Source organism: Lissotriton helveticus, chromosome 11, assembly GCF_964261635.1.
Source record: "Lissotriton helveticus chromosome 11, aLisHel1.1, whole genome shotgun sequence".
Lineage (NCBI taxonomy): Eukaryota > Metazoa > Chordata > Amphibia > Caudata > Salamandridae > Lissotriton > Lissotriton helveticus.
The window spans coordinates 1,110,402,607-1,110,421,381 of NC_136072.1; the positions used below are offsets into that span (position 1 = coordinate 1,110,402,607).

The 18,775-nt window shown below is 47.9% G+C and overlaps 1 protein-coding gene across 2 annotated transcripts in view; it reads right to left on the minus strand.

Moving 5' to 3' along the window:
• LOC144792661 (solute carrier family 2, facilitated glucose transporter member 11-like) overlaps positions 1-18,775 on the minus strand; it is a 504,197-nt gene that overhangs the window by 236,638 nt on the left and 248,784 nt on the right. For both annotated transcript variants that reach the window (XM_078667808.1, XM_078667807.1), the window contains exon 7: positions 12,837-13,024. In XM_078667808.1, the coding sequence (XP_078523934.1) occupies positions 12,837-13,024 (188 nt within the window). The remainder of the gene's footprint in view (positions 1-12,836; positions 13,025-18,775) is intronic.

Sequence of the window (18,775 nt, forward strand, 5' to 3'; positions counted from 1 at the left end):
GAGACATGCAGCAAGAGGTAAGGGGAGACAGAAAGAGGCAAGAGGGGTAAAAGAAATGTAAAATGTAAATTGATACTTGTATAGTGCACTACTCACCCGCAAGGGTCTTAAGGCGCTTGTGCGAATACCGCTGAGGGAACCCATCCTGGCTTTCCCTGTGAGGTGTCCACTCCTGGGCACCCCCAAGATGGAGGCCAGGCATCCTTAGTGTTGTGGGGGCCGTTGTGGAGAATAGAGGTGCCAAGAGAGCTAGAGGAGTGCAGAAAGAAGCAACAGAGATGTAGAAAGAGGCAAGAGGAGTGAAGCAAGAGAAGTGCAGAAAGGGGCAACAGAGGTGCAGAAAGAGGCAAGAGAACTGCAGAAAGAGGGAAGAGGGTGCTAAAAGAGGTAACAGGAGTGCAGAAAAAAGCAAAAGAGGTGTAGAATGAAGCAAGAGACGTGCAGAAAGAACCACCAGAGATGTAGAAAGAGGCAAGATGGGTACAAAAAGAGGCAAGAGAAGTACAGAAAGAGGCAAAAAAGGTACAGTAAGAAGCAAGAGAGGTGCAGAAATAGGCAGGAGAGGTACAGAAACAGGCAAGAGAGTCACAGAAAGAGGGAACAGGGGTGCAGAAAGAGGCAAGAGAAGTGCAGAAAGAGCAACGAGGCGTTTAGAAAGAGGTAAGAGAGGTACATAAGAAAGCATCAGAGGTGGCGAAAGAAGCAAGAGAAGTGATAAAACAGAGACAAGAGAGTGAAAGAAACAGGCAAAAGAAGTGTGGAAAGAGGCAAGAGAAGTGCTGAAAGAACGACAGAGGTGCAGTAAGAAGCAAGAGAAATGATTAAACAGACAAGAGAGTTACAGAAAGAAACAAGAAAGGTGCAGACAAAAGTAAGAGAATTGCAGAAAGAGGGAAGAGAAGTGCAGAAAAAAACAAGAGAGGTGTTGATTGAAGCAAGAGACATGCGGAAAGAACCAGCAGAGGTTTAGAAAGAGGCAAGATGGGTGCAGAAAGAGGCAAGAGAAGTGCAGAAAGAGACAAGAAAGGTGCAGAAAGAAGCAAGAGAGGTGCAGAAAGAGGCAAGAGGGGTACAGAAACAGGCAAGAGAGGCACATAAAGAGGGAACAGGGGTGCAGAAAGAGGCAAGAGAGGTGCAGAAAGAACAACAAGGGGTGTAGAAAGAGATAAGAGAGGTAAAGAAAGAAGCAACATAGGTGTTGAAAGAAGCAAGAGAAGTGATGGAAGAGACAAGAGAGTGGCAGAAACAGACAAAAGATGTGTGGAAAGAGGCAAGAGAAGTGATTAAACAGACAAGAGAGTTACAGACAGAAACAAGAAAGGTGCAGAAAAGGAAGAGAAATGCAGAAAGAGGCAAGACAGGTGCCGAAAGAGGCAGGAGAGGTGCAAAAAGAGGCGACTAAGGTGTAGACAGAGGCAAGAGAGGTACATAAAGAAGGAAAAGAAGTGCAGAAATAGGGAAGAGAAGTGCAGAGAGGGAACTGACTTGCACAAAGAGGGAAGGGGGTACAGAAAGAGGCAAGAGGGGTACAGAAAGAAGCAACAGTGGTACAGAAGGAGACAAGAGAACTGCAGAAAGAGGCAAGAATTTTGCACAATCAGGCAAGCAAGGTGCAGAAAGAAATAACAGGGGTGCAGACAAAGGCAAGAGAGAAGCATAAATATGGAAGATGGGTGCAGAAAGAAGCAAGAGGGGGCAGAAAGAACCAACAGAGATGTAGAAAGAGGTAAGAGAAGTGCAGAAAGAAGCAACAGAGGTACAGAAAGAGGCAAGAGAACTACAGAAAGAGGGAACAGGGGTGCAGAAAGAGGCAAGAGGCGTAGAGAAAGGGGCAAGCGGGGTGCAGAAAGGAGCAAGAGTGGGGCAGAAAGAAACAAAAGAAGTACAGAAATAAGGAAGAGAGGTACAGAAAAAGGCAAGATGGGTGCAGAAAGAGGGAAGAGGAGTACAAAAGGAGGCAACAGAGGTGTAGAAAGAGCCAAAAGAGCTGCAGAAAGTAGAAGAGATTTGCAGAGAGACAAGACGGGTGCAGAAAAAGAAAGAAAGTTGCAGAAAGAAGCAACAGAAATTCAGAAAGAGGCAAGAGAGGCACAGAAAGAAGCAAGAGTGGCTGGAACACCATTAGTACCAATTTAACACCCACATTTAGCTATAAGAAACAGGTGACCATTTTAGGTTTGCAAAGGACCTTCCACCACGCTGTAACACTTGTTGCTGTATTTTTGTTAATCTGTTAGCCGTTTGAGCTAGAAACAAGGCTTTTTTTGTTCAAATCTGCATATTAGGAAGCAGATGATAGATTATGTGGCTAATGTGGAAAATGCATAATTGTGTGAAAGTCGGTGCAGCCAAACAGTCACATAATTCTAGTGGCCCTGCTCATACTTCTGAATAGGTCCAGAAATGCTCCTCAGTGATTCCTTCTTTTTTGTCTCATTGAGCTCATAGTTTAGCTTCTTTGGCAATGAGTATGGCTAAACCTAAGGTTACCACTCCACAACACAGACTTTCATACCACATAATTATGCTCCATAACACATAATCCCACTCGACATCATTCCTACACACTAAATACCACATACTTTCTATCCACATATTCTCACTGCACAACATACAACATAATTCCACCAAACACAACGTACATTCACTCCACTCCAAAAAACATTAGTAAAAAACATTTACATTTACAATGCCAATAGCTCTAACTCTTGCAAATGCGAGACCTATTACATAACCATTGCTTCTTTAACTGGTAGTTGTGTTTGCACAGTGGAGGAGAAAGGGGGCTGGGACTTTAACCAGCGCTTAGGAATTCCACAGTGTAGGACTTACAGGAGGTACCAGGAGGGCTTCCTGGCCCCCAAATTCCCTCAGAAGTAAAATAGACTTCATCCCCCAACCTGTATTTTGCCAGGAGGTACGATTTGCAGAGTGGTGGAGAAAGGGGGGGGCTTGACTTCCCAAGACCTCTTAGCAATCCCACTGTGTGAGACTTACTGGAGGTAACAGGAGGGGTAGTTGGCACCCAAGGACAAACTTGGGGGCCCTCTACCCCTCCTATTACCTCCAATAAGTCCCACACAGCACCATCGATAAGTACTCATAGCAGACCACGCCCCCATTGACCACCAGTCAGCAAACATGCTCCCTGGCACGCTCTTCGGTGGGCATTACAGTCCCCTTTGTAGTTGGTGTTTCTTAGGGTCCAACTAGCCAACCTGATACCTCCAGTAAGCCCCAGATAGTGGGATTGCTGAGAGCTGGGCACAGGTCATGCCCCCTTTCTCTACCACTCTGAAAACGCACCTCCTGGTGTGCTCTTAGTTAGGGGATGAAGTCCCCTTACCTCCTGAGTGTCTCTTGGGGCCAACTAGTCCTTCTGTTATCTCTAGTAAGCCCCATTCAGCTGGATTGCTGAGAGTGGTCCAAGGCCACTCCCCCTTTATACACCACTCTGCAAACACGCCTCCTGGCGCACTGCTGCATGGGGGATGGAGTCTACTTTAGTCATGAGGTCCCCAGGACACAAGAGGACCTCATCTCCCCACCAGCAATGGGCCAAGAGGTACGTTTGCAGAGTGGTGTAAAAAGGGGCATGGCCTCGAACCACCTCTCAGCAATCCCTCTGGGTGAGGCTTACTGGAGGTACCTGGTGGGCACAACGAATCACCCCAAAACTTTCAAGAGAAAAGCTGACCTGAGCGAACCATTCGTTTTGAAGATTTCGCAAAGATTCATCAAATGGGGCCAAAGGTTTGGCAAAGGAAAAAATGTTTTTTGAATGGAGACAAGGGCCTAACAATAACTACCGCAACCGCCAGCAGGTGATATATATATATATGTATATTCAGTGAAAAAAACATAGGTTTCAGGCCTGATATAGTTAGGAATTAGCATTTAAAAAAACCTTGGAAATTCACTGAAAAAAACATAGGTTTTAGGGGTGTTATAGTTAGCTGGACATTTCACTCGTACAAAAACATTCAAATTCCTCCGATATAGTTAGTTGTACTGACTATATCTCGCGCGCCCGCAATGCACTGCTGATGACGTCACATATTATATCACTGATGAAATGGTCAATGACATCACTGATGACATCTCAAATGAAATGACTGATGACAACATCCAGTGAATGTGGTTTGCTTTGTTATTTAAATATGTATTATATATATAGCAATTTGCATTGAAGAATGAGTGGATATATAAATATAAATATCTGGACTGCTTCTCCAGTTGGTTACTAGCTATGTGAAAGTCTATATTAGTTATTGATTAGTTAACTGAGTATTTGTATGGGAGAGTGAGTTGGGGGGTGTGACTGCCCAAAGATGTGTGAATAGTTCATTCAGTAGGCATATGAAGTTAAAACTACATGTTATAACAGTTGTTTGGTGAGTGAATATCTTTATGGGTGTGGTTATGAGCAAATATATCTCTCAATGGTACATGTCGAACAAACTAGAAAAATAAAAGGCAGTGTATGTGTCAGTTGTTATATAAATAAGTATAAATAAGACTCATTGATTGCATGAGTGACTGTATGGATAACTGTATACTTGTAAGAGTGATTTTATAACACACTAAATATGAGTTACTATCTCTATGAATAGATGAAGAGGTGTTTATATTAGTGTGTAGCAAGGTAAATGTAAGTATGATCCATTGTTTGCATAAGTGAGTAGGATGACTTCATAAGTGAATAGGATGTGTGCTGGTATGTAATGTCGATTTAGGTGTATAAGTATATTTGATAGTGTTCTATTGATCATTGACCGCATGTATGAGTGAATCTATAGGTATTTATTTATTTATTAGATTTGTAAAGCGCGACAGCTACCTTAAAGGGTTTCCCGGCACTAGAGGAGACAGAGGCAGCAAGGGCACAGACTAATGAGAGGTTATTGATTAAAGAGCCAGGTTTTCATGGCCCTGCGGAAGCGGGCATAACAGCTCTCAGCACGAATGTCAAGGGGAAGGGAATTCCAAAGTCTGGGCCCTAAGAACGAGAAAGACCTGCCACCCATTCTCGATAGTCTAAACTTGGGCACACAGAATACATTTTGTGAGGAGGAACGGAGAGAGCGAGACAGGGAGTAGGTTTTGACAAGGGATTGCAAGTATTCAGGAGCATTCCCAGACTTGATCTTGTGCATGTAACTCATTGTTTTGAATTTCACGCGGCTATCGACTTTAAGCCAGTGAAGTTCACGGAGGCGTTCTGTGACATGGTCGGTTTTATGGCAACCGCAGAGCAAGCATACGGCGGCGTTTTGTACTAGTTGAAGATGTCTCGTGACTGCCTTGGTCGCCCCCAGGTAGAGTATGTTACCATGGTCCAACCGAGAGGTTATCAGGGCGTTCATTACGGACCTCTGGGTGTCAAGCGGCAGCATCCACAAGATTTTCCTCAGCCAGCGTAGAATGGTAAAGCAGGTGACTGCCACTTTATTGGCCTGGCATTGCATAGTGAGCCCCTTGTCAATAATCACCCCCAGGTTACGCATGTGCTCAGAAGGGGATGGAAGTGGACCCATCTAAGATGGCCAATGCCTGGAGCTCCAAAGGTCAAGTTTTTGCCCGAGGACCAAGACTTCCGTCTTCCCTCCATTCAATTTGAGGAGGTTAAGATTCATCCAATGGGATATCTCCCCGAGGCCAGTCTGAAGGAGGGAGGTGAAGGCCTGGTCTGATTGAGTTAGGGAGATGACGATTTGTGAGTCATCGGCATAGGTGTACAACGTCAACCCGGAACGTTCCGCGATAAGGGCCAAAGGAGTGACGTAAAGATTAAAAAGGAGAGGGCTAAGAATCGAGCCCTGGGGTACACCATGGGGTGATGAATAGATTTTGGAAGTAGTAGCATGTGAGAAAATTTGAAAAGTCCGGTCCGTCAGGAAAGATGCCAACCATTCTAAGGCTACACCACCGATGCCCGTGGCGGCGAGGGATCTGAGGAGAATATTGTGGGAAACAGTATCAAAAGATGCACTGAGATCGAGCTGCTGTGTCACCTTGATCCAGCAAGGAGCGGATATTTTCCGTGATGCCTATGATATTCATCAGCATCTGTCTCAATTTGTGTCAACAAACAATTTATTGCATTCCTCCCAGTCGGGTTTTCGTCCTGGCTTCTCTACTGAAACAACTCTTCGTTTCAGTAGAGAAGCCAGGACGAAAACCCGACTGGGAGGAATGCAATAAATTGTTTGTCGCCTCAAACTGAGACAGATGCTGATGAATATGCCTCTCCAAAACTTTGGAGAAGGCCGGCAACAGAGAAATAGGACGGAAGTTGGAGAGAACTTTAGGGTCCGCCGTAGGCTTTTTCAGCAATGGGGGGACCATTGCATGCTTCCAACAAGCGGGAACAACGGCAGTTTTGAAGGAATGATTAAGTGTAGTGCAATCATGGAGAGCTGCGGGCTATCCAATAAACGCAGTATTGGAATGGGCAAGGGATCAGTAGGAGAACCCGATTTCACTATGCGTAGAATCTCGAGAAGGGCTGCGGGGTGAAGATCAGGCCATGAAAGGAGGAGAGCGTAGGAGGGGATAAGAGGATAGTTTAAATCCTGTGGGATAGCAGGTAATGTGGGCACGGTAATACTACCGCTTTGGTCAGAGATATCTTGATAGATTTTATCGATTTTTGTGATAAAAAACTGAGCAAGTTCATCTCATTTGCTACTGGACAAGGGCAGAGGTTTAGCTGTGGTCTGAGTGCCCGCAAGATTTTTAACCAAGCCAAAGAGTACTTTGGATTTATTTGCTGCTTCAGTTATCGTTTAAGTGACATAGTTGGCCCTAGTTAGGGCGCAGGCTTTATGATAGCGCTTCAATTCGCTTTTATAGTTGAGACCTGCCGTGGGAGAGTAATCCTTTCTCCAAATACGTTCCAGTTTTTTACACTGCGACTTATCCGCTTTTAATGCTTCGTTGAACCAGGGTGCCGGTGTTTTGTGGTTAGCCACCTTCTTATTGGAAAGAGGAAGGCAGATGTCAATAGCCTCCAGGAGCCAGGATTTTGTGATACCTGATACAGTATCCATATCGATCGACTTCAGAGGATCGGTGGGAAGGTCAGTCGCAAGCATATTATTAAGAGAGATAATGTCCAGCTTATTCCAGTTTCTTTTGTTAGTGACTGATGGAACTCTGCAGTGAGGCAATACGTCAGTGGGTGAAAACATAAATCTGATAGTGGTCAGACCAAAGGACGGGTAAGGCAGGAGAACAATGTAGATGAGGAACATTGGAGAAGATAGGGTTCAAGAAGTGACACAGCTGTGCGTGGGGCCACGATTATGTAGAGTGATATTCATAGCTTCCAAATCGGCGATTAAGTTCCTGCTTATGCTGTTCTTAGAGTCCTCCAGGTGAACATTAAAGTCGCCTACAATCAAAAAATTACTAGAAGTTGTAAGAATAGAAGCTATGTAATCGGAGAGTTGTGTCGACCAGGCATTCACAGGGCCGGGAGGGATGGTAGACCAGAAGGCCCGTAGGAGTAACTTTAGGATGAAGGGCAAGTTTAAAACGCCCTGCCTCGCAATTACTTAAAATAACAGAATCAAGCTGGCATTGGAAGGTGTTCTTAAATATGATCGCAATGCCACCCCCGATTTTATTGGGTCTGTCGCTCCTAGCAATGGCGTAATTAGAAGGTAGTGCTACCGCTATGTCTGGACCGGCGCTTTCATGCAGCTACGTTTCAGTAACAAATAGAGCGTCAGGTAGTTCCTCAATTAAAAGATCAAAAATCTCACGTTTGTGTTTGGATAAGGAGCGGCAATTCAGGCAAAGAAACTTATAAGAAGGATTAGAGGAAGTAGTGGAACTCAAAGTGCAGCAACGACACAACTGTGGGACATCCAGAGAGAAGGTGCAGTGCAAACAGGACTGTGGAAATGGATCCATCATGTCTAAAGTGATACAGCCCTGTATAGATGTGGGTCTTAGCGTGTGCAGATGATCTGCCCTGTAGATAAACCTCTTTGGCGGAGTTTGATAAGGGGATATGGCCCCTGGACACGGTAGGGCACGGACGGGCGCAGACAGGCACACGCGCGCCATTGGCGCGCCCGCTGCGCGGATGGGAAATGACAAACATTTATGCAGGAAGAGGGAGGGAGGGTCAAATGAGCTAGACCGCAACCCTGCGACTCCCAGCAATATGGCTGCTAACCCCCAAAGCATCCCGCGACAGCGCCTAATCGGCTGCGAGGGATGGCAGACGGTGAAAGGGTAAGTGGGCGAGTGCAAATAGCACATGACAATGATCACAAAGATAAAATTAATTAAAAACAAGTTGTGTCTCGCTGCCTAACTTTCCCGGCTTTCTGCCTCAAGAAAGTGCTAAGTGCTTAGTGCTTCGTGCCAAATCAGTGCGCGAGGGAAGTAGCAGGATTTAAATACAAGAGAGGGCGGGGGGTCAAATGAGCTAGACCGCTGCGTGGATGGGAAATGACAGACATTTATGCAGGAAGAGGGAGGGAGGGTCAAATGAGCTAGACCGCAACCCTGCGACTCCCAGCAATATGGCTGCTAACCCCCAAAGCATCCCGCGACAGCGCCTAATCGGCTGCGAGGGATGGCAGACGGTGAAAGGGTAAGTGGGCGAGTGCAAATAGCACATGACAATGATCACAAAGATAAAATTAATTAAAAACAAGTCGTGTCTCGCTGCCTAACTTTCCCGGCTTTCTGCCTCAAGAAAGTGCTAAGTGCTTAGTGCTTCGTGCCAAATCAGCGCGCGAGGGAAGTAGCAGGATTTAAATACAAGAGAGGGCGGGGGGTCAAATGAGCTAGACCGCAACCCTGTGACTCCCAGCAATATGGCGGCTTACCCCCAAAGCATCCCACGACAGCGCCTAATCGGCTGCGAGGGATGACAGATGGTGCAAGGGTAAGTGGGCGAGTGCAAATAGCAAATAACAATGATCACAAAGATAAAATGAATTAAAAACAAGTTGTGTCTTGCTGCCTAACTTTCCCGACTTTCCGCCTCAAGAAAGTGCTAAGTGCTTAGTGCTTCATGTCAAATCAGTGCGCGAGGGAAGTAGCGGGATTTAAATACAAGAGAGGGCGGGAGGGTCAAATGAGCTAGACCGCAACCCTGTGACTCCCAGCAATATGGCGGCTTACCCCCGAAGCATCCCGAGACAGCTCCTAATCGGCTGCGAGGGATGACAGATGGTGCAAGGGTAAGTGGGCGAGTGCAAATAGCAAATAACAATCATCACAAAGATAAAATGAATTAACAACAAGTCGTGTCTCGCTGCCTAACTTTCCCGGCTTTCCGCCTCAAGAAAGTGCTAAGTGCTTAGTGCTTCGTGCCAAATCCCTTAGTGCTTCGTGCTAAATCCCTTAGTGCTTCCTGCCTAATCACTTACAAGGTAAGTGATTAGATGTGTGTATAGATCTAGTATTTACTGAGTGGGTTTTAGAAACTTGTATTGGTGTGTCAATGGATTCAAATATGGTACTCTATATTTTACAGTGAGTGATGAAAGGTTATACTAGTGCATGATAAGGTGTATCTGATTGTCACGTGGATGATGTAATTTGAAATGTCATCAGTGATGTCACTGACCATGTAATGAATGATGTAATATTGGACATATTCAGCAGTGGATTGCGGGCGCGCGAGATATAGTCAGTACAACTAACTATATCAGAGGAATTTGGTCATAGATCTTGCAAATATTAGTCCATTATTGATGTCCCATTGATTCCATATCAATTTGTATTTCTCATTTTTCAAAATGTTTAAAGCTTTATCGACAAGTCATGACACAATAGTCTTGTGCAAACAATCTGTAATACCACTTCGTGGGCAATTGTATGCTTCCAACCTTTAGTGCTCAGTGCATTATGGTTTTGTCACTATTTTCTCATAAATTCATGGATTCACATAGTGACAAAACTATAATGCATTGAGCGCAAGATCTACGACTTAAATAGCACATGTAAATAATCACCCTTTTTGCCTTTTTTAAAAAATTTGGTAACAATTATTTGAACTATGTATCCCATAATGCCTCCTAAATGGCATGCCTGGGAGTCTTTATAAACAAGAAAGTGATGAAGGAATCACATACCGTGAGCAAGAACGAGTGTTGGTTGAAACGCGTTGGTGGTGGTCTATGGTGTTTATCTGCTCGTCACAAAGCCTACCCATTCCGCCGGCTACACCCTCGACTCCGTCTTCTCCTCAAGATCCCACGTCTCCTTCAGCCACACCACCGAAATCCTCTGGACCGGCCACCGCTGCATCCACTTCACCTTCTAGAAACCCACCACACACCACTGCACCCAACAGATTCCCTGCCGTTGCTGGAGCAAAATCATGGAAGACCAACTACACGCAAACCTCACTCTCAGCCCACCCATCGACAGCTCCAATATTGACGACGCTGCCTCCAACCTCAGATGCTGGATCAATGACTGCGCCAACACCCTCGCCGGCTGAAGAAACCAACCAACAGAGACACCAGCAAGAGAGCTAGCTGGTTCACCCCAGAACTCCTAGCCTCCAAGCGAACCGTGCCGAAAACTAGAGAAGAAACGGCACAATGAAAAGTCAACGGACAACATCGCAGCCCATAAAGACGCCATCCACAAACACCATCACCTCATCAGGTCTGCCAAGAGGACCTCCTTCAAAGACCGCCTTGACAACAACGCACACAACAGCAAGGAGCTCTTCAACATCGTAAAGAACTCCCCAACCCCAGCTCCAACACCAACGACATACCGCCGTCGCAGGCCCTGTGCGACTCCCTCGCCACCTTCCTCCAGTGCAAGATCGCTGACATCCACAACAGCTTCAATGCCCAGACAGCCCCAACAGACATCGACACTCTGGACACCCCGCACACCATTGACCACGACCCCCTGCCAGCCTGGGCCAACATGAACATAGATGACACCATCAAGACCATGAGCATAATCCACTCCGGCTCCCTGTCAAATTCACTCCTGCACCACATCTTCAACAAAGCCAGCAGCTCCATCACACCCCACCTGCGCAACATCATCAATCTCTCCTTCGAGACCATGACCTTCCCAGAGAACCGGAAACACACCGAGATAAACGCCCTGCTCAAGTAACCAAAGACGGACCCAAGAGATCTCAAGAACCGGCCCATCTCCCTACTTCCGTTCCCAGCAACGGTCATCGAGAAGATTGTCAACAGACAGCTAACCCGATACCTCGAAGAAAACAGAATCCTAGACCCATCCCAATCAGGGTTCCGCAACAACCACAGCACCGAGACTTCCCTCATCACTGCCACCGACTACATCATGACCCTGCTGGACAACGGTGAGACCGCGGCCCTCATCCTCCTGGACCTCTCCACCGCCTTCGACACCGTCTGCCACCGCACACTATGCACACGCCTCCACGACGCAGGGATCCAAGACAAGACCCTGGAATGGACCACCTCCTTCCTCTCCGGCAGAACCCCGAGCGTCCGCCTCCCCCATTCCGATCCGAAACCTCCACGATCATCTGCGGCGTACCCCAGGGATCATCCCTCAGCCCGACACTGTTCAACATTTACATGGCCCCACTCGCACAAGTCACCCGACAGCACGACCTCAACATAATCTCCTACGCCGATGACACTCAACTGATCCTCTCTCTCACTAAGGACCCCCTCACTGGCAAATCCAACCTCCACGAAGGAATGAAGGCCGTCACCGACTGGATGAAGATCAGCCGAACACGGACAAGACGGAGGTCCTCATCCTCGGCTCCAACCCTTCAGCCTGGGACGACTCCTGGTGGGCTACGGCACTAGGAGCAGCTCCGACACCCACCCACCGACCACGCATGCATCCTTGGAGTCATCCTCGACTCAACACTCTCCCTGACCAAGCAAGTCAACGCAGTCTCCTCCTCCTGCTTCAACACCCTCTGCATGCTCCGCAAGATCTACAGGTGGATCCCGACAGATACAAGAAGAACAGTCACCCAGGCCCTCGTCAGTAGCAGACTCGACTATGGAAAAACCCTCTACGCGGGAGCCCCGGCCAAGCTCATCAAAGGACTGCAACACATTCAAAACGCCTCTGCACGCCTGATCCTCGATGTACCACACCACAGCCACATCACCCCTCACCTGAGAAACCTCTACTGGCTCCCCGTCAACAAGAGGATTTCCTTCAAGCTCCTCATCCACGCACACAAGGCACTACACAAGACTGGCCCAACCTACCTCAACAGACGACTCTTCTTCTACATCCCCAATCGCAAGCTCCGTTCCGCCGCCCTCACCCTCGCCACTGTCCCTCGCATCCAAGGAACAACCACCGGTGGCAGATGCTTCTCCCACCTTGCCGCCAAGACCTGGAAAACCCTCCCACTGAGCCTACAACAGACCCAAGACCTGCTGACCTTAAGGAGGCTACTCAAGACCTGGCTGTTCGACAAGTAGCCCCCCCCCCTTTGTTCCCCCATCACCTTGAGACCCTCACGGGTAATTAGTGCACTCTACAAATTCTTGATTGATTGATTGATTGAGTCACAAAGGGCAAAATATTGGCTTGTGCAGTACTTGCACTCAGACATTCTGTTCAATGTTTGTCTTTGTATTTCTTCCTGTTAAATTTGAATATTCTAACCTCAGTAGATGTAATGTCCTGGTATCATTAAAGCCATTCTGACTCATCGTTAAAGGCCTACTCCCTCATTATAGGGCCGAGTAGATGGCCTTTAATGACAGATATTATTTTCGTCAGTGGGCCTTACTGCTATATTACAATACAATGTATCATTAACAGCTAGCATATATATTTTAATAAAGCATATCGAGTCAATACTAAACTGCATTGATACCGGTGAGCTGCAGGGCTACCATCACAACAGCCATCACGTAGAGTTGCAGCCGCAGGGACTGATCACGTAGCACATCCAGAATGCCCATGATTTTGGTGTTCTTCATAGCAGTTTTCTCTTTCTTCATTTCCTCAATCTCTGTGCTGTGATCTCCTTTGCCCCAGAGCTGCTGTATGGCTGCAAATGAGAGACAAGAAAAGAGAGATCAGAAAGCAATCAGTAGGCTCCTGGACGCATGGCCTGCCACTTGCCTGTGGCCTCCAGTGCCTGCTTGTTCCAGACTGATCCAGTGGCACTGCCACTGGCCATGTTTTCTCACCAGGGTTTTCCCACTCACAGTTCATCCTGCCAGCAGAAGCCCTGCCCACCCAGGACCTACTGAATGCACGCCACAGCACGACTGTGCAGTGGCTTTGAATAGTAGGTGTGCTGTTGATGCACCAAAGGTGTACCAAAGACACTGCTTATCTGGTCCCTGACCATACCCAGCACCATGACCCCTGGCCCTCCCAAACCCCAAAGATTCATCATCGCTGAGCTCCACATCCTTGATCTCGGACACTGTAACATCACTGCCACAGAGCCAACCCACGCTACACAAGCCATTTCACTTGCACCTACTGTCACTTCACCTGCCACTGCAAACACACCAACTGACCAACCAGCCTCGACCTAAACACACCACAGTCACCACCTGAACAAAAACACCAACTCGTGTGCGCCCTTCTCAACACACACTCACTTCGCATGCATTCCACCAAATTTTGAGACCACATCGCCACCTTCAAACCTGGTATTATCTTCCTCACTGAGACGTGACTCAACCCCACATCTGCACCAGACATTACCACAGTAATCCCCAGAATATATAAAATTACTCACTAAGGCCGCACCAATGAGCCGGGAGGAGTAGCAGCCATTATCCACAAAGAGACCACACTGTGTACCATCACCACCACCACCAAAAAGCCACCCTTATGGTATGTCTCAACTTCAAGCTCCACACGGACAAGATAATCATCAGAGGCATCCTTGCATATCATCCCCCAGGTCTGCACGCCATCTTTTGCAACAAAATTGCAGAATTCATTGTGCCCTAGACTTAGAATCCAATGACTACACCTTCCTCAGTGACCTAAATTTCCACATCGATGACCCCAATAACAACACCACCACACTCTTTTTCAATGGAATGAGCTGCCTCAGATTGACCCATACCGTACATGACCCTACACACACCGCAGGAAATACACTCAATCAATCTGGGAATTATTACAGAGCAGTACTCAACGGAAAGGTCTCAAGGCTCTAGGGGGAGGGGTACGAGCCAGGTCTTGAGGTCTTTTCTGAAAGTTTGCAGTGTATGGCTTTGCCTGATGCTCTTGGCCTCATTTTCACCTCCAGCAACTGCATCAAATAGAGCCACGTCACAGAACTCACATGGACGGATTACGTCATCGTCCAGTTCAGTATCTCTAGCCCCAGCACTACTACCCCCAAGATAATCAGTACCCCCCGCCAGAGGTGGAAGAAAATCTCAGAGACTAGCTCGAAGGATGCCCTTAACACCTCCAACACCACTACCACTATCTTTTTTTTACAATTTTTATTGAAAATCAAAAAACAAACAAAGCAACATAATACACTTCACAAGGCAAATAGTCACTAGCGGGGATTAATTCCACGACACATGCATACAATATTTCAAACATCAATTGCGGGTTGGGGGGGCAGCGAGGAAACCGCGCGGTATATTCAGTTAAGTTGTGAGGACCAGGAATGTCACCTAGGGAGACAAGGGGATGTTAGGGGTAAAGTCTTGAGTGGGAGTACATACATTCCCACGATAAGCATTCCATTGCGACCAAATTCTGTTCCATTTCTTGGGTATGCCCCGTGACAAGTACACCGTCTTTTCTCTAAACATGCACCAGTCCATGTTTTCCTTCCAAGCCGACATGGTGGGCGGTCTGTGGGAACCCCATAACTGCGCTATGTCCCTTTTCGCGATCATGTTACCAAGGGTCGCCCAACAGATCTGCGCCGTGTTATAATCATTCGGCTCCCATACATTAAGGAGACAGCGTCTGGCCTCAGGCAGGAGTGAAACCCCCGTGACCCTTTCCATAGTGGCATGTACTGGAGACCAAAACGCAGCCCCCTAAGGGCATTCCCACAGTATATGGAGGAAGGTACCACTCATACCGCACCCACGTTTACACAGACCATCCACAGAGTACCCCATTCGTACCAGACGCGGACCAGTAACATACACTTGATGAAGGATCTTGAGCTAGACGAACCGAAGGCGGGCAGGGATGGCCACCTCCTTGGGAAAGGACACAGCCATTTGCCAGTCCCCATCGTCCAACTCCAACCCGTCAGCAGTCCATAAGGCCCTGAGGCGAACAAGCAAGTCAACTCTGTTGTTGATGAGCTTTTTATAACTCAGTGAAATTGTGCTATCAGGTACGTAGCCGTCAAGGATACGGTCCTCGAGAGGCGAGGACTCAGGAATCTCCGTCCCCTTGGGGAAGACAGACAACAAGGCGTGCCGTACCTGAACATACCGAAAGAATTCCTTGTCGTCAAGCTCATGTTCTATCTTAAGCGCCTCAAAAGTCTTAACAGTCCCTTTTGACCAAAGATTGTCAACCTTGCTTATACCTATCATATCCCATTTATCAAAACCTTTCGTCCTCCACAAATTGCCCAAACCACCTGAATCATTCAACAGAGTTGCACGGGACAATCTATCACACCATCCCAGAGCAGCATTTGCATCACGCCACACTCGCACAGCAATTTTAGTGGGTCCAGCCAGAGTCCTGTAGGGTCCCTTAGAGTACAGTGCCCTGTTGAAATTCCCACAGGGCAAAAGATACTTGTCCATAGCAAAGGCTGGCGATGGACCGGGGGCATAAGTTGCATGATTGACAGCACTTAGCTGGGAGGCCCAATAATAGCGTCTGATGTCTGGGAGGGCAATGCCGCCATCATACCATGGAAGAGTGAGTTTGGAGAGGGCAATGCGCGCACGCCCATCCCAAATCAGCCGTCTCTGAAGGCCCTCCACTTCCCGGAAGTAGCCAGGAGGAATCGGATCAAAGGAGTTCTGGAGTGCGTATAAAAATCTGGGAAGCGACATCATCTTGAAAAGAGCCGCACGTCCCAAGGGTGACAGAGGCAGCCGGCGCCATCGTACAACGTCAAGCTTGAGCCGCTGAAGAGGGGCCCGAAGGTTACGGTCATATCGAACAGCAGGATCCAAGGAAACATAAATACCCAAATACTTAAAGCCGGACGTAGCCAACTGAATCGGGAATCTACGGGGCAGTGGAGGGAGCTCTCCGGCCAAAACATAGACACATGACTTGGTCCAATTGATGACAAGACCCGAGTTCTTCCCGAAGGAGGTCAGAACATCAAAATGCACATTAAGGGACTTCCGCGGGGACGTGAGATAAAGGAGGATATCATCCGCATATAGCGAGATTCGGTCCTCAAAGTCGGGAGTCCACCGAATGCCCTTCAGCGAGGGCTCCCAACGAAGCCACTCAGCCAGCGGTTCCAAAGCAAGGGCAAAAAGCAACGGGGACAATGGGCAACCCTGCCGAGTACCCCGCCCGAGCGTAAAAGTGCTGGACACTCTCCCGTTAACAACCACCTGGGCGAGCGGCCTTTCATAGAGAAGCTTCACCCAGGCAATGAACGTCGGACCGAACCCAAACTTAGTGAGAGCAGCCCAAAGATACGGCCCTTCTATGGTATCAAAAGCCATAGTGGCATCAAGGGAAGCCAAAATGGCCGGCTCAGTCAGAGCCCCAGCTCTCGCGAGAACTCCATGTAGCCTCCGAAGATTAAGGGCGGTGTTCCGGTGTGGAATAAAACCAGATTGATCCGGATGAACCAGGTCACCAATCACCTTAATCAATCGAGTAGTAACAATTTAGCAAGTATTTTGGGTTCGGCATTGAGTAATGAAAGGGGCCTATACGAAGCACAACGATCACATGGTTTACCCTCCTTGTGAATTACAACGTTGGTAGCCAGACGCTGGTCGGCGGGGAGGACACCCGAATCAAGAGCCTCAAGAAACATGTCCCTTAAGTGAGGCGCCGTTTTGTCAGGTCGTAACTTATAGAGCTCAATGGGTAAACCATTGGGGCCCATGGCCTTACCGGACCGGAGGGCGCGGATGGAAACTGCGACCTCGTCTACCATGATAGGCGCATCCAGTAAGGCCCTATCTTCATCAGAGAGGCAGGGCAAGGCAATATCACGCAACAACAGCCTAGAGTCATGTTTATCCCTTTCGCTGACCGAGGCATACACCATCCGAAAATGATCCACAAAACACCCAACAATACCAGCCAGGTCAGAAACATGTTCACCAGTCGACCTCTCAATCACAGGCACGACCCGATTCATTCTCTCTTTCTTGTCCAACCATGCAATCAGCTTACCCGCTTTGTCACCCACATCATATATTCTACCTTGCTGCTCCCTATGCATGACTTTTGCAGCGTCAGTCACAAGGGCTCTATAATCGGCCTGCTTCAAACTAAGAGAATGCAGTGTAGCACGGGTAACATCACCATCGAGATCGCTCTCAAGCACAGCTATTTCAGATTCTAGGCGTACAAGTTCTTCGTATTTAGCCTTTTTGGCAGCAGCAATCAATGACAATGAATGCCCACGAACAACAGTCTTGAAAGCCTCCCACAATCAGATAGAAGAAGAAACAGACCCCACATTTTCATTAAAGTAACAGTCAATAGCCTTTACCAGCTCGGAGCGGGTCTTAGGATTCCGGAAGTACCATGGATTTATGGGAGCCACTCTACCTTCGCTACCCACTCCAGACTCAACAATGAACCACAGGGGGGAATGATCAGAAATGCCCCTAGGAAGGTGACGGATCTCCCTGATGGAGGACGACTGTGCAGCAGGCATGAGGAAATAATCTAGTCTGGAAAGGCTACCATGGGCCCCGGAGTGGAACGTATATTGTAACTGTGTGGGATGCATGAGTCTCTAACCATCCGTTAGCCCAAAGGTTTCAATCAGCTCACTAAGCCACATTTAAGCGTCCTACCCTCCCATCTCCCAGAGAGTGCAGCATAGCAACCCCTGCCATCGAGCATTATCTCGTCAATTTCGAGGGGGAGAGAGGATCTGATCAGAATTCCCACCCCTCTGGAGCCAGAGGTGAAACCAGCATGTGCAACTAGTCGATATCCACGTCTATTCAACACCTGGCAAGCGTTGCCAATTAAATGCGTTTCTTGCAGTAGAACAATATCAGGGGAGTGGCGTCGAAGGAAATGCAGCACAACCCCTCGTTTTATTCTGTCTCCCAAACCATTGACATTCCAGGACAGCAGTCTCAACTCACTACCCCCCATCCCGAGAAAGAATCAGAGCCCCGCCCCCATGAAGCCCCGCAGGTGAAGGAGCTAAGCAAACAATACAATGCCATGTGAAGGAAACAAATAAACAAACACTCCCTACCCCCACCCCCCAACTAGAACCCGTTACAACACCCCCCACCCTGTACCCCTGCATTCGAACTGGAAACCACCCCAACTTGCAGTGTGCCTGTCGCCCAATCATGAAACTAATCTACACGAAGAACCCCGGAGGAGGAAGAGTCCCTTACACCCCCGCCACCCTTGGACCCATCAAAAACAATAATAAAAGCACAAATAGCTAAACTCAGCTGACAAACGATTAGAAAGAGCAGACGTCGGGAACCATAATGTCACTCTTGATCAGGCGTGCCCCTCTCGGCACCACCAGGGTGCTCAGATCGCTCATCCCTTTTCGGCAAGGAATCAAGCCAGTCACTGACACTGTCCGGACGGTCAAAAAAGAAGGTTTGTTCCTCATATTCGATCCGTAGCCGGGCCGGAAACAACATAGCGT